This window comes from Marmota marmota, unplaced genomic scaffold (genome assembly GCF_001458135.2).
Source record: "Marmota marmota marmota unplaced genomic scaffold, marMar, whole genome shotgun sequence".
Lineage (NCBI taxonomy): Eukaryota > Metazoa > Chordata > Mammalia > Rodentia > Sciuridae > Marmota > Marmota marmota.
This window is the reverse complement of record NW_026000082.1, coordinates 11,043,207-11,059,529: the sequence shown is the minus strand read 5'-3', so window position 1 is coordinate 11,059,529 and position 16,323 is coordinate 11,043,207. Positions and strand designations below refer to the sequence as shown.

Sequence of the window (16,323 nt, the reverse complement as noted above, 5' to 3'; positions counted from 1 at the left end):
TATTCCCCCTGACCATCTAGTTGTTTAATATCCTAGGACCCTGTGCAGCTTGGCACGTAGGCATCTCAGGGCCTAAACCAATCAGTTTGAATGTACCCCCCCTTCCCGCCTGACCTGTTCCCGCCAATGAATGTGCTAATCAAGTTTGAGAGTTGTTGTTCGATTTTCCCGCGCCTCATGATGATTTGTTCTGATGTATGCAAAGCCCCCGCCCTCCCCAAAAAGTGTACTTAAGCACTGCTTAACCTCTGCTCGGGGCTCTGGGCCACTCTCCCTTGTTGAGTGAGCCTGGAGCCCCAGCACGCTGGATTGGATCCTCAATAAATCCCCTTTTGCTGTTGCATGAGCCGGTCTCTTGGTGGTCTCTTCCTCCGACGTTCGCCGGACCCTTACACAAGGTGAGGCAGAATATCATGGCAGAAGAGTGTAGTGGAGGGAAGCAGCTCACATGATTATCAGGAAGCAGAGAGTCTCCACTGGCCAGATACAAAATATAAGCTCCAAAGGCACCTGCCAATGACCCAGCTCCTCCAGCCACACCCTACCTGTCTGTAGTTACCACTCAATTAATTCCCATAAGGGGATTGATTCAACTAATGGGTTAAAGCTCTCATAACCCAGTGATTTCTCCTCTAAACCTTCTTGAATTGTCTCCCACATGTGCTGAGAGCCATAGCTGAGTCGGAATGACGCATGGCATTTTTGTCAGAACGGAGTGGTTGAGAGGTGATGCCAGCAAGCCATTGAGATGATAATGGTATGTTAAGCTGTGTATTCAATTGTATATTAGACCCCTGTTGTTTGTCTTGGCCTGTTACTTTGGAGTTCTCCTGGGGATTCCCGGAGAGTTCCCATTGGTTGGGGAAGTGCAGGAGGAGGGATTTCCGGTTGGTGTAGTGTGTCCCCGGAGAAGGTGGTGTGCATGGGGTTCGCGGGAGTGTGAGAATAAAGGAGTTCCTGTTTTGAACCTACAAGGCTGTGTGGCGGCTTGGTTATTTTGTGTCCAGCCAGACTTCGGCACACATGAGCTTTGGGGGACACATCACATCCAAACTATAACAGAAATGCTTTCAGTTTTTCCCCATTTATTGGAGGTTTGCTTTGGGTTTTTCATATATGGCCTTTAATGATGTTAGGCCATGTTCCTTCTATCCCTAATTTCTTCAGTTTTTTCATCATGAGTGGGCGATTAATTTTTTCAAAGACTTTCTCTGCATCTGTGAGATGTCCAAGTGATGTTTTTTGGTCTTTAATTCTGTTTATGTGATGAATTACATTACATTTATTGATTTGCCTATATTAAACAATCCTTGCATCTCTGGAATAACACCAGCTTGATCATGATGTACAATCTTTTTAATATGTTGGTGAACATGTTTGCTAATGTATTTCTTGAAGATTCATCAGGGATATTGGTGGTTTTCTTTCCTTGATGTGTTCAGATTCATTTGGTTTTGGTATGAATGTATACTGGCTTCATAGAACGAATCTGGATATATCCTATTGCTTTCTATTTCATGCGGTGATATGAGGAGTATGTCATTAGTTCTTCTTTAAAGTCTTGGTGGAATTCAGCTGAGAATCCATCTGGTCCTGGGCTTTTCTTTGTTTTGTCTTTTTATTACTGCTTGTATCTAATTATAATTTATTGATCTGTTTAGGTTTTCTGTGTCCTCTTGATTCAGTTTTGGGAGATTGTATTTGTCTAGAAATGTATCCACTTCTTCTAGGTTTTCCAATTTATTGGAGTATAAATTTTCAAAATAATGATCTAAGATCTTCTAGATGTCTGTGGTGACTTCTCCATTTCATTTATAATTTTATTAATTTGGATTTTCTTTCTTTTTCTTTTAGTTAGTTTGGTTGAGGGCACGTCATTTTTTTTTGTTGTTGTTGTTGTTTTAAATCAATCTTGTTTATCTTTTCAAAGAACCAATTTTTTGATCCTTTGTATTGCTCTTTCTTTTTCAATATCTTTGAATTGAACTCTCACCTTAATTATTTCCTTCCTTCTACTGATTTTGGAATTGCTTTGTTCTTCTTTTTCAAGGGCCTTGGGATGCATCATTAAGTTGTTTATTTGGGATCTTTCTGATTTTCTTATGTAGGCACTCATAGCTATAAACTTTCCTCTTAGAACTGCCTTCATAGTGTCCCACAGATTCTGGTATGTTGAGTCTAAGAATTTTTTTATTGGTTCTTTTTAGTTATATATAACATCAGAATCCATTTTAATATAATTATCCAAGCATGGAATATATGTTATTCTAGTTAGAGTCCCATTCTTATGGATGCACATGGTAGTGTACATTCTTAAGGATGTACACTGTTGTTTTCATATCTGTACATGGGAAAATTATGTGTGATTCATTCCACTTTCTTTTCTTTGCTTATCTCCACACTATTCCTTCTGTTCCCCATTGTCTAATATAATGCTTCTATTCTTTCCCTCACCAGTCCCTTGAGTCTAAGAATTTTTAAATTTCTCCCTTGATTTCTTCTGTCACCCATTCATCATTCAAAAGAGTATTGCTCAATCTCCATGGTTTATATAGATTCTCTAGGGTTTTTCATGTTGATTTCTAATCTCATACAATTATGATCTGATAAGATACAAGTAATTAAATTTAATTTTTTTCGTATTTATCAAGATTTGCTTGATGCCCTAAAATGTGGTCTCTTTTGGAGAAGGCTCCATGGGCCACTGAGAAGAAAATGTATTCAGCTATTGTGGGATAAAATATGCTATAGATGTTTGTTAGGTTCATTTGATTTATAAAATTTTTCAGATCCAAGGAGTCTTTGCTGAGTTTGTCTTAATGACCTGTCTAATGGTGAGAGAAGTGTGTTGAAATCACCCAGTATTATTTTACGGGGGTCTATCTGAAGCTTTGAGCAGTGTTTTTTGTTTTTTTGGTAATTAATTGCACCCATGCTTAAAACATATTATTTATTTTTGTTATATCTTCTTGTTGGATTGTTCCTCTTACTAATATGAGTGGTCTTCTTTGTCTCTTATGATTAATTTTGGTGTGAAATCTGCTTTATCAGATATGAGAATAGCTACTTCTGTTTGTTTTGAGGCTCCATTTGCATCATGAATCAGTTTCCATCATTTTTACTTTCAGCCTGTGACTGTCTTTGCCTGTAAGGGTGTCTCTTGCACACAACAAATAGCTGGATCTTGTTTATTAATCCTTTCTGCCACCCTATATCTTTTAATTGGAGAATCAAGAACATTTATATTCAATGTTATTACAGATGGATGTTAATTTTTACCATTTTGATTTATTTGTAATGCTTAGTTTGATCCAATTTTTCATTTGTTTAGCTAGTTCTCAAATGAGATTTGTCAATTGTGAACTCTGAGGTTTATTTTTTTATTTCTTCTATGTGAAGTATTTAAGTAAGTTCTGTAGTGCTGGTTTAGTTGTCATGAATTCTTTTATTTTCTGGTTATCTTGGAGGGCTCTTATTTCATCTTTATTTCTGAAGGATAACTTTGCTGGATGTAGCTGTCTTGGCTGACAGTTGTTTTCTTTTAGGACTTGGAACACATTGTTCCAAGCCCTCCTGGCTTGCAGTTTGTGCTGAGATATCAGAAGTGATTCTGATTGGCTTGCCTCTAATTGAGAACTGATGTTTTTCTCTTGAGGCTTTTAAAATTCCATCCTTGTTCATCCTATTAGGTATTTCAATTACCATTTGTCATGGAGAGGTTCTTTTTTGTCTTGTGTATTTGGGAATCTGAATGCCTCCTGTATCTGGATGTCCATCTCATTCTGAAGGCTTAGATACTTTTCTGTATCATTTCCCTGAAGAGTTTATCCATTTCATTAACCCACATCTCACAGCCCTCCTCAGTTCTTAAATTTGGTCTCTTTATGTTATCCCAAAGTTTTTCTATGTTCTGGTCAGGGCTATTTATTTATTTATTATTTATATGGTCTGAATGTTCAAAGCTGGGCACTTTGTCTTCCAGCTCTGAGATTCTGTCTTCAGCATGGGCTCCTCTGTTAGAGAGACTTTCCACTGAACATTTTCTTTAATTTATTGTGTCTTTCATTTCCATGGTTTCTGTTTGGTTCTTTTTCAACATTTCTATCTCTTTATTGAATTTGTCATTCATATTCTGTACTGACTTTCTTAATTCATTCAGTTGTTTTTCTGTGTTCTCTTGGAATTCATTGATAACTTTGATAATGAATTTTTTAAAAAAATTCTTATTTGATATTTCATCCACTTTAATATTTTTGGGGTCATTGTCTGGTGAATTATGAAATTTAGGAGGTTTAGCTTATATTTTCATATTTGTTGTATTCCTGTGTGGGGTTTATATTCATGTTTGGAGTTATTTCTCTTCCACTCTTATGTGTGGGCCTTTTTAGGGCACAGTCTTCACCTGCCACAGTGTCCTAGAGGATCTAGATTGAGACCCCCTTGGAGGTGCAGTATCCACAGCCTTTATTTTTATCTGTTTTTTCTATAACAATGGATGTTCATATGTGTGACTCTGGGCTTGACCCCTAGCCATTTCTACTTGGACCTGGATGTTAGTTTGGGTTTTTATCTCTTCTGTTCTTTGTGTTAAAGTATAGCTGAACATTGAGTGTCATCGATATGTGTGTGGAGCAAGGTACACTGTCTTTTGTTTGAGTTTAGTTCATCAGTAGAGTCTTCACCCTGTGAACTTGTACTGTCCCCATAGTTTCCCAACATTTCACAGTTTAGAGGTGAAAAACAATAGCAATAACTAATGCCAACAATATACAGCATTAAAATAAATACCCAGTTCCTACTAAGACATCTACTGTATTAATTGCTATGAAAACCCAGAAATGGTGGCATCAGCAGTTGCCAACAGCAAAAACAATAAGTAACCATGAATTATATCTGTCTTTAAACTAAACAATAGGTGTCAACTATGTCAGCCATAGCAGTATAATTGCAACAGCATTAATGCTGGTGGCAGGGATATGTAAACCAATTAGTGCTAAACGATGGTAAGAATACAGTTAATTAAGAGAAAAGAAAATGTGATAAGAAAGTAGAGAAGGTTTTACAATTCAAAAAAGTGAACAAAGAGAATGCAGAAGAGATGTAGCAGGTGATGGAGGAAAGCAAAGAGGAGAAAAAATAGAGGTAACGAAGTAGAGTGAGAGACAATAGAATTTGGCTGTTAGCAGAAGATGCAAGGAGAAACGAGAAACAAACAAACGAAAGCAATAAAAAACCAAACCAAAACATGCTAAGCAAAAACCCTAACCATCAAAGTACAAGGCAAAGAAAAATAACTAAAATAAAAATATGCTAAAAATGAGAAACAAGACTCAAATATGTATATGAATATATGTCCATATACCAATCAGCACAGAAGAAACAACACACAAACACAAAACAAAATAAAACAAAATGACAAAATGAGAGAGAGAGAGAGAGAGAGAGAGAGAGAGAGAGAGAGAGAGAAGATTCTTAATGGAAAATGAAGGTATTGTCTTACTGGTCAAAATAGTCAACGAGAATAGATGGTCCCTGTCTATGCCTGACTGTTTTTCTTTCTCTTTCTTCTTGAGCTACGTACTGAGAGTGGAGTAAGAGCTCCCCTTCCTCTTTTTGTGTTGCTCAGGATGCTGCCAGTTAGAGTAGCCTAAGACTAAACCCGATTCAAATAATTCTCAGCTTCCCTTCTCTCCAGTATAAGGTAGGATGGAATGGCACTATCAGTTGGAGTTTTGTCTGCACAGACCAGATTGGTATGTTCCCAGGAGGGCCACTGAAGAGCTCTAAGTGGAGTTCTGGCAGGAGAGATTAGACGAACACAATTCCAGGGCCTGGCAGTTGTCAATCTCTTCTGGGAATCTGGATCTCAGGAGCCTCCCAAGGATTCTACTCATGGGGCAAGGGAGCCAATCCTTTACCCCTCTGCTTCTCACAAATACACCCTTCCCAGGCTTCCCAGGCCTAGTCCCTGAGTACATTCACACCTGCCTGTTCAAATTCCCAACCCACATCAGCTGGTCACGTGAGCCACCAGACTCAAAGGGGAAGGGAGTTGGGCTCCCTTTCACTTTTCTGACTTGAGTACCCTTGGTAAAATATTTTCTGTTCCTGTTTTGTTCCCATTCTGCTAGGTACACTCTAGGCCACATGGTAAGTGCTTGCCAGGGCAGTGAGGCAGTGTTTGCTCTGATCTCCTGTCTCCTGCAAGGTTTCTGCAAACATGGCTGCCTCAAGATGGCACCACCTTAGCTCTCTGTGGCCAGTTGGTAAACAGAGAGCTCTTTTCAAGCACCAGTGCACAGTGCAGCCTCTGAATTAGCTAAGGGCAGTCTGCTTTTCTGATCTCAGGTTTTTCCATACTGAATTTGTCCATTGTGTTTCTCAGAATTCTCCCTCCCTCTCCACTGATCCGGTTTTCTATTGGTGCTACTGCTGCTGCAACTGATTTGGCTTCAATGTACTCTTCTTCTTTGTTTAATATCCAAGTTTCTGAGTCTGTAAGTCACTCTATCAAATATTGAGGTTTAGTGAAATCCCCTTTCATCCACTCTCAGAGAAGCAGTATTTCTGCTGCTTAAATCCTGAGCCACAGAACAACTAGGAATGCAGCCTTCCTCTAGCCTGCCATCTTGAATCTCTAGCTGTTGTTATGATTGTCATCACTCACTGATTTAAAATACATTCTCTGGTATAGATACCTATTCATGGGCCATGGTCACAAACATGCCCAGGAGGGTAGCAGGAAGTTATAGATGGGGAGCTTGTATGGGAGTGAGGGATGATGGCCCTCTAGTTGGGAGATAGCTGAAGTGTTCCATTTGAATGGAGCATCAGTGTTCCAAGGAGGGTTTTGGGACAGAGGGGAGCCATCTGGAATAACTAGCTCAAGAATTGATACTCAATTTTATACTAGGGAGTCACTGAAGGTTTAGGTACAGGAGAGAACAGGGCTAGGACCTGACTCTCACAGCTAAACACTCAAAGTCACTCCAGGTGAACTGGGCTGCATGAAATAACACACAGAGACAGAGAAATACCTTCTTCTTTGGGCCTTGTGACAGCTCCTCTGACCTTAGGGGTCCATGGAAAGAGAGAGCAAGGAGCAAATGCTGAACCCTTTTACTGGGAAGAAACCATTCAAATGAGGCAAGGGGTCAGGTTTCAGGGGGTTGAGTCTATAGCTTCGTGATGTCTGTTGTCAGCAGATTGTCTGACATTTAGGAAGGCCACGCCCGTGTCATGAGCTGTGTGGAGATCATGGCAGAGCAAGCAAAAAGACCAGAGCGAGGCCTGTCCAAACAGGGGCAATGTTGGTTCAGTCCACTTGGTGCGCTCAATGCTCATAGTTCACACACACACAGCCTGTGACTGGCTTGCCACATCTCCATATTCTCATCCATCAAGGCTAAGGCTATGTGGCAGCTCCCCACAGAAGAGCACGCTTGTGTGCAGGGTGGCTTTGCAGTGAGACAAGGAACCCAGTCAGGTGGCTGGAGCCCTTGGCCAGCACAGGGACTCCACTGTACCACCCAGAATATGCCACTTGCCCTCCCCTTTGGGGATGCCCAGCAGATAAGCCCAAGGGCATGTGCCAATTTGCAGTCATGAGAGCCATAGACACTCTCTCTATGAAACATATCCCATAGAGTCCTATTTTGCAGCTAAGGGCCTGAGCTAGACATACTTAGTGACTTCCCTAAGTTCATGCATCTCAGTCACAGAACTCTAGTCACAATGACCCTGACTTGTGCAGAGCATTGTCACATGCTAGGCATCTTGCGGGGACTTCACATGTGTATTCTCACTACATCTTCACAGGTTCCCAGTGAGGTGTTGCTGTTCCTCTGGCCATTTTACAAATAGGAAAACTGAGGCTCAGTTAGCTGAGTGACAGCTATCCATGGCTGGGTAGCCAGTGGGTGTGTCTGACTCCCCAGTCCATGGAGGGGGTCCCCTAGGTGGTCCAGGAAGCTCCAAGCTCACCCCTGAACTTCTCCCTGGCGGTTGGATGGGGAAGGGCCCCTGGGGTGGTTTGAGCATCTCAGCCCTTTGAGTTCTGACTTAAGGCTTCCCATCTCTGGATGGAGAATAGACTGTTTTCTTGATCAATTGAGGCTCAGAGAGGTTGACAGATCTCCCAGGGCCACATAACAGGTCAGCAGCAGAGTTGAGCTACGACCTTAGAAATCCTGTTGCTCAGGCCAGCAGTTCTTTTTGTACTCTGAGCTGCTTCTGGGTTTTCCCAGCCTCAGACTCCAAGGAGATGGGATCCAGTCTGGGACAGCAAGAGCGTTCCCCAAAATTCCAGCATCTGAATTTTCTCTCCTCTGCCCCAGGCTGCAGCTCTCACTGGGAGATATCAGATATTGGCACCCACAGACGACCTGGGCAGAGGCCTGGAGGGCAGTCTGACCAGTGTGTGGGCCACAAGGAGGCCAGCGTCCATGCTTCTTGCTGCCGTGCCCCAGGCCTGGAGTGCAAAGTCAAGGATCATGGAGTCCCGGGCCCTGCAGAGCAGGTGAGGAGATATGGGGGTGGGGTGGGTGCTTGGGGTCCCTCGGGGTGGATGTATCTGTCCTGTGAAGTTTTTGTGGGGGGCTGTTTCTGCTCTTGTCCAGATTAGTAAGGCTTGCTGCCTGGGCCCCTGCTCCCCTTTGAGGAGGATATGCATAAATATGATATGAAGAGAGGCGGTGTGTGCACGTGATGGATGGATCAACTTAGCAAACCGGGAGGTTGCTGTAGGACAAGAGCCCCACTGGACTCTGAGGACACAGAGGTGACTCAGCCTAGGATTCAGAGGAGGGGACACCTGAAGGTTGAGGAGTGAGAAGAGCCCTGCCAAGAGGTCAAGGCATGGGATGAGGCCAGAGCTGAGAGCTGGGCTTGGTGAGCCAAGGCAGGGTGGCCCCAGGGCTCTGGGCAGCTCCTTCAGCAGGGCCCCAGGGGCCAGGCAGCCCAAGCCAACTCCTAGGGGAGCTTAGCCACATTGTAAGATGCAGTGTGAAGAGACTGCAGTCTGATGGTGCATCCTTGAGGGCAGGGATGGGGTCAGATCCATCCTCTGTGTGTGCACAGGTAAGGTGCTAGCTCCAGGTGCTACTCCAGGCATCGGGGAGACAGACAAACAGACAGCCAGCCAGCCAGACAGACAGACAAACACTCCTGCTTCCCCACCTGGAGTGTATGTTCTAGTCCAGGTAGGTTAGTCAGCTAAGGTACCGTCCACGTGGTGGACAAAAGTGAAGCAGGCCAGGGAATGGGTGGGAAGGCATCAGAGCCCTCACTGAGCTGGTGGAGATGACAAGCCACGAGGATACCAGGCAGAGGAGCAGCAGAGTAAAGGGGGAGCAGGCCCAGGGGCCACCAGGAACATCTGAAGGCCCATGAGGCAGCAGCGGAGTTAGCATGGAGGGGAGAGGCTCAGAGACGACAGAGCAAGGTCACTTCGGGCTTCAAGGCCACAGTCAGGCCTCAGTTTTTGCTGAGTAGCCTGAGAACCATGCAGTGCTGTGTCTAGGGTCAGGGGTGATCTGACCTGGGTTTGGACAGGTTCACTCTGGTCCCCAAGCTGAGAAGAAACTTCAGGGGACATTAGCAAAAGCAGGGAGAATAAAGGGTGGCTCTTGCCATGGTCCAGGCCTAGGAGGTGGGGCTCAGGCTGGTGGGAAATGTGGTGGGACACGGGGCCTGCAGGAGGCGCTCGTGGGTGTGGTGGATGATGTAGGGGGAGGAGTGAGGATGGTTGAGGTTTTGTTGAGCTACTGGACAGATGGAGTTGCTGTGAAATGGGGTGGAAAAGGCACTCAGGGGGCAGGTGGAGAGTGGACACTGTGGAGGTTCCCCTGTGCCCTGAAGATCAGGTGTGGAGCAGAAGCGGGTGTTGGGATGCAGACCCACCATGAGGAGGTGCAGCATGGCGCTCCAGCTGGCCCAGAGCCAGCGGTGTCTGTCTCGGCCCCCACTGGGGCTGTTGGGAAGGAGAAGTGAAGTGGGGGCGTGGCCTGCGTTGCTGAATTTGCGCTTTCTTCTCCCTGGGCTATGTCAGGTCACTGTGGCCTGTGAAGAGGGCTGGACCCTGACTGGCTGCAATGCCCTCCCCGGGGCCTCCCCCATCCTGGGAGCCTATGCTGTGGACAACACGTGTGTGGTGAGGAGCTTCGACATGGACACTGCAGGCAGGACCAGTGAGGAGGCCACAATAGCTATTGCCATCTGCTGTCGGAGCCAGCCCCCAGGCCAGGCCTCCCGGGAGCTACAGTGAAAGCCCAGGCCAGCATGGATGCCTGGGTGGGGGCCAGGGACTGGGTGCTAAGTGGATCAAACAGCTCTACCAGCCTGGCCCTGCTGGCACTGGCCAGGGGTGGGGTGCTCCTTGCCTGGGAGAACTCAGCATCTCTCCCTGGACCCTCCTCCCCATGGAGATGCAGGGAAGTCCCTCCTTCACTGGGGGAGCAGAGATGGCCTTTAATAATACATCGTTAAAGCGGGTTAAGTTGTGCTGGGCTCTGCCAGCTGCTCCCAAGGTATCACCCCGCCCCGCCCCATGGCAGTTACCTTCTAGAGCTTTCTTGCTGGTGCCAGGCCCTCAGTCCTCCCTTGGGGGCTGGATGGGGCCAAGTATCAGCCTGGGGCAGTGAGGGTGAGGGTGTTGGGGGTCCTTTACTGCCTGCTCTCTCTAGAGAAGCCCCTGGGGTCCCTGATGAATAAGGGTCATAACCCACATGTTCTCGGGGTGGGAGTGGAGTGAGGTTCAGGCAGAGGGTGGAGACAGAGGCTCCTGGTTAACCTAGGCCATGCCTCAGCTTCTCCAGCCGCCCTTACTGTGCTCCGTCTCAGACTTTGTAACTGCCCAGGATCACCTGCATTGAGCCACCACCCTAGGACCAGCTTTTCAATTTGCAGTGGAGGGCCACATGGTACATGCCCCATCATCAGACCCCCTCTACTGTCCTGCACTGGCACTCCTACTTTATGAAGGAAGAAACTGGAAACCAAGGTGGGAGTGCCTGCCAGCCTCACACAGCCAGGAAGTGAAGTGGTGCCAGGATATGAACCCAGAGCCATCTGGCTAGAAGCCAAGCCTGTTTTTGGTGTACCAGGCTGGGCTCCTCAATTTTATAGATAACAGTGAGGCTACAAAGGTGAAGGTGTCTGCACCCTGCTTGCTGTGGACAAGGGCCTCCACTGTGGCCTGGTGTGGAGGTCAGTCAAGTAGCCCAGTGACTGTCCCTCCCTGAGCACTGCCCCGCCCCACCCACCCAAATAAGCTTGTCTAGCTTTGGGGGCTCTTCTCTGTTGCCTTTATATAGCAAGGAACTTTTCCAGATCTGTTTTGCTTTTGTAATTCGATATTTATTCTGGGTTTTGTAGCATTTTTACTATGTGGTGACTTTTTAAAATAAAAGCAACATTGTCAGGACTCTGGCCTAGGACGGTTTTGCTTATACTGGGCACTGGTTAGTTTGTTGCATGGAGTGATGAATGGTATTGGATGAGTACTGCAGAGTGAACTTATTCCTTGTGCCTCTCCTAGGAATGCATGAATATCTTCCAGAAATTTCCCTGGACCCAACTAGTCAGGGTGCCCTGCCCCTTACAACATTCTAGATGTCCTGCTGCCCATGTCCACTGAACCCTGGACTCCCCTGCCTTTTCCATCTTCTCCTAGCAGCAGCCTAGCAGTTTATGGAAGCTCTTGTCTTAAGTGTGAAGCTAGTGCTTGTCCATGATGGTTGTTCCTGACTTGTCAGATCTCTTTCCAGTTTGCAAAATGTAATTATCCCATTCAGTGTAGGATCTCCTAGCCCCCTAAGGTTGATGTGTCACCATCTTAGGTAAGATATGGCTCTACAAAGCCCATGTCATAAATGAAGAATCTACCACAAAGGCAAAAATCCTCCCCAGTTGTTTCCGGACAATTCAGTGTTGTATGTAGAAACAGATGCTAATGGCTTGAAGGCCAGAACTGTGTACCTGGGCTCACAGGCACCTATGTTGCTGTGAGGTCTGAAGACACCCACTCTCTGCCTAGGATGGCATGGGATCGTGAGTTAGATACCCACACCCTAACAGTTTATGGCTTGAGAGGGGGAAACAAGTCCATCTTGCAGATGGTTGACAGTTGGTCACCAGGAACAGGGAAGATCTACAATAGTGCATGGGAGGAGACCCAGGTGAGCAACACAGGATGCGAGAAATGAGGAAAGATGGTGAAAGGCTCAGAAGACCCACAGCACCAGTCAGCACCAGGATGGGCCCACGTGCGCCCCCACTGGCTGTGTCCGATATTTGGTGAAAAAATGTTGGTGAAACTCCAGCTCCACATTTTTGAAAAATTTTATTTTATAATCTTAGAAGCTAAGAACTCTGCCACGCATGAACCAAATTTAGAATTAAGATTCAACCCTAGTTTATCTACTTCCTTTTGAAAGTTTATAAACAAGATTTTATACACAAGAGGTAGCAGCGGAAAATTCCAGTCTGCTTGTTCCAAGCTCAAAAGGTACTGCACACACCTTGATGTTAGCAGGGAGGGTAGGGCAAGCTGGGGGAGACTGATGGCGCTCTAGAGGTCAGTAACCATGTGAGTCTGCCGGGGAAAGTCCCGGGTGAGCTGCCCTCGGGGATGCTCACCTCTTGGTCCCAGGATGCCTTCAAGGGCAGGACTTCAAGGGCTGTCCCAAGGTCAGCCTGGGCCAAAGGAAGTTCTTGAGAACACACAGCATTGAGTCAATTGTGCAATTCCTGCTTGATTTGCAGACCATTGTGAAAGATTATAAAAACATCTTCATCCAAAAAATTGGCAGTAAAAATGACAACTCTTCCAAGGCAAGCCTGTCACAATTGTCACTTTGTGGTACTATATTAAAAAAGTCCCCAGCAAGTTCGTTGACTGCAGCCGTTGGAAATCAAGTGGTTACTGGCAAAGTGGAATCGATGCTCATTGCAGCAGCAACATAACAAAATGAACCAAAGCTAGAGTGACAACGATCCTGATGCAGTTTCACGAGGACAGAGGTGCGGGGGAGAGCAGAAGGCGTCGTTTCCATAGGAAATAAGGGGACTAGAAGTGGAAACTTCACTCCTGAATTTGGGCTCCTGAGAGTGCAGCTGCCAGCGATGATATCCCAACGTGCATCATCACCAGCATTTTAATGCATGTCCTACACAATCTTTCTTCAAGGGGCACGGAGAGGAGGTTGTTGGAGGTGGGGTGCAGAGGAAAACAGTAGGACATGTGGTATTCACGTATTCAAAATCAATTTTTGAAAATCACATTCAAAATCATAAAAACACAAGAACCATACCAAATTTGCCATTTTGTGCCTGTTTCTCTGAGGCATGGTTCTGCTCTTAAATGCTGGCCCTTTCATCTTTTTGTGTATTTGACAAAAGCCATCACTAGACTGCAGTAGTTATAGAATTACAAACTGAAGCCTGACCTACAGGAACTTCTACAGTTGAACAATGAAACAAAGGGTTACTGAAACTGCACAGCAATGAAAGCTGTCTGCCCTGTCACATGTCCCCACAAATGCAAAAGCAACCAAAAAGGCACTTTGGGGCTGACGGCGCCTCTTTGACTTGGCAAATATGACAGTGGCAACCTGGCACTTCCTAAGGTTCCCCTAGTTCTGTGCATGGTGAGTTGAAAATAAGGCAGAACATGTAACTAAAGGCAAAACAGGGCTGGAAATGTGTGAGCAATTCAAAACACAAAATGTACCAAATTTACGAAATGTTGGTTGGTGTAACCCTCTCGATCTGCCACCCCAAAAGGGAGCCAGTATTTAACCTGAAATGAGTAAGTGATGCTATGCCTGGGAAGTACAACTACTGGATGGGTGTTCAATTGCTTTCTGGTTATTTCAGGGAAAGAAACCTTAACCTTGCCTTTTCAGTATTCATTAGTCATCTGGAGGAGAAAGAAAGTCTCAAGTTCTTTTTCTGTGTTAAAATTATGATGAAGCTCACAAAGCAGTGTTTCCCAACTAGGGTACTTAACTTCCCATACACCATTGCCACAGGCTTCAGTAATTATGTTTTTAAGAAAAAACAAATGATTGTGGGATCACATAATTTAAGACTACAGTTTATTCAATATGTCTCCAAGCAATAAAAAGAATTTTATGAAGTCAAACTCAATAAATTTTATCTTAAAGTGCTTTTTATTTTGCTATTTTTAAAATTTGTTTTAGGGACAACTTGTGTAATTTCTTTAGTGACAGATGTCAAAGAATGCACCTTGTACTTATGGAGAATGTAGTTTTTTTTTATTGCTCTTTTAAATCTAAATCATATCAGAAAATACCTTAAAGAGCTTAATAATTTCCCAATTTTTGATCCTGGTAACATTTCAACAAGGTCCAAGCAGGTTTCTCAACCAGACCCACTGGAAATTCTATACAAAGAAGGAGACATATTAAATATAAAGGTCTGTGTAAACTGAATTCTTCAACTACTATTTTACAATGAAAAGGAATTCTACCACGTCACTTTACATCATTTTAAATTGGATTTCCTACTCGATGTTACTGGATTAAAAATTTGCCCCTGCATACCTAAAGGCAGCTTGCTATTTTCTTAAAATACAAAAACCAGAAGAATTTCTTTTGTTGCATCATAGAGAAAGCAACAACTTTACCCTCACTCTTGTACGTTCATGTAACAAAAGTCTGCCACCAGCTTTATTTCCTAAAATCTCCAAGGGAAAAAAAAAGTCAATCTGCATGTGGTCCTGTGGCTGCTGGGCAGCTGGTCCACAGCTGGAGCTCTGCCACCACCGCAGCCTCCTGCCTTCTCACGCCCAAAGAGCGCTTCCTCTAAGAACACAGTCCTCTAGCTCTCCCAGGACAGTCTCCAGGCTCTTCTAAGGGTTTCAAGGATGAGATTCCGGTTTCCAAAAGGCGCTGAGCACCCAGTCTTCTCAGGTGCCGGGCATTCTCTTGGGCATTCTCTTCTAAGGATCCACATCGTCAAGGTCACTTCTTAACTCGCCAATCATCATGGGAGATTCTGAACCCTGTGAAAAAGAATAGGCAGTTACAGTTCAGATAGTTAAGTTAGGAAAAAAAGTCTTCTGAACTCACTCCCCTCTGTGTTCTGTAATTTAACCAGGTTATCATGTAGCAACTTATTTCTGTTTGTTAAAGGGTAATAAAACACAATGGTAACTATTATGCCTTCTATTTGACAATTCATAATTAACACAGAACACTTTCTTAGTCACTGAAGCAACCAGTGACTTGTCTAATGGCACAATCCTCCTTCGCAATCACATAGGCAGGCTCTCATTAGAACTGACTGAGCAATGGGACAAAGCAGAGAGAGGAACTTGCTGTCACTGACAACCACTCTGAGCTGGGTACTCCACCTGACAGGTGGGTTCTGGTTCATTCCTGGGCCTGTATTTTTCACGTCACTAATTTGTGGTCTTTGGTTTACACAGTTAACAAATAGTTTTCAAGACATGTCTGTCATGTGCCTTGGGACTGATATGACTGGAGGCGTGGATGGGAGAGAAGGGACCATCTCTTTGTGGAAGTGATATGCTAGCTGAGTGGGAGTTAGGGCAGTGTGTGGAGGCAGATGGGGAAGGAACAAAGCATATTTGAAAAACTAAAATTCAGAAACCGCTGGAGGGAGAGGTGTGCCACATCAATCGGAGGGTTACAAGCCTTAGCAGCAAAGCTAAATCACTGAAAGGTCTCAGCACGTTAACTAGGCAGGGGTGCCTCCACTTCTTCCAGAGATCCAGAGACTAAAGTGCTTGGACATACAAAAAGATAGGTGGCCACTATGTGAAAGGTTTCATGGCTCTCAACGGCCATGGGTTGTTGGCTTTGGTGCGGGGGGCGGGGGAGTGTGAGTGGGGTTGGACATGTTGAGTTTAAGGCATCTTTGAGACAAAGCAAGTGATGTCAGGAATCAGAGAGCTGGAAGTTCATGTCTGGAGTTTAGGAGAATCGCCACAGTGACGGCTGTGGGGAAGGCATCAGGATATGGGATGGAGACCTAGGGATGCCTGCTGGGCACCTGGAGGGATCAGAAAGAAAGGTCTACGGACACCCAGGAGTAAGATGTGTCCTGGAAGTCCCTAAAGAGTGTTTCAAAAAGGGCAGAGTGTTTGCAAGTAGCATAGAACTAAGAGGACTGGGAAATAAAGGCCACTTGCCACCTCCAACTGTGGAATGAGAGAAAAGGGAATCAGGCCTGAGGCTGAAGAATAAGTGAGAGATAAGGAAAGAGGGATGGTTAAGTTTAGACTTAAGAGGAAAGGTGGGGCTGAGGAGAAAAGAGAGGGCTTTTTAAGAGCATGGG

General features: G+C 44.9%; 2 protein-coding genes across 2 annotated transcripts in view; one reads left to right on the top strand and one right to left on the bottom strand.

The window, feature by feature from the left end:
• Pcsk9 (proprotein convertase subtilisin/kexin type 9) overlaps positions 1 to 11,422 on the top strand; it is a 29,965-nt gene extending 18,543 nt beyond the window's left edge. The window contains exons 11-12 of the mRNA XM_015484944.2: positions 8,337 to 8,518; positions 10,049 to 11,422. Coding sequence (XP_015340430.1) covers positions 8,337 to 8,518; positions 10,049 to 10,264 — 398 coding nt within the window. The 3' untranslated portion in view covers positions 10,265 to 11,422. The remainder of the gene's footprint in view (positions 1 to 8,336; positions 8,519 to 10,048) is intronic.
• Positions 11,423 to 12,323: 901 nt separating this feature from the next.
• The window catches only part of Usp24 (ubiquitin specific peptidase 24), a 134,381-nt gene continuing 130,381 nt past the window's right edge, over positions 12,324 to 16,323 (bottom strand). The window contains 1 exon segment of the mRNA XM_015484945.2: positions 12,324 to 15,025. Coding sequence (XP_015340431.1) covers positions 14,963 to 15,025 — 63 coding nt within the window. The 3' untranslated portion in view covers positions 12,324 to 14,962.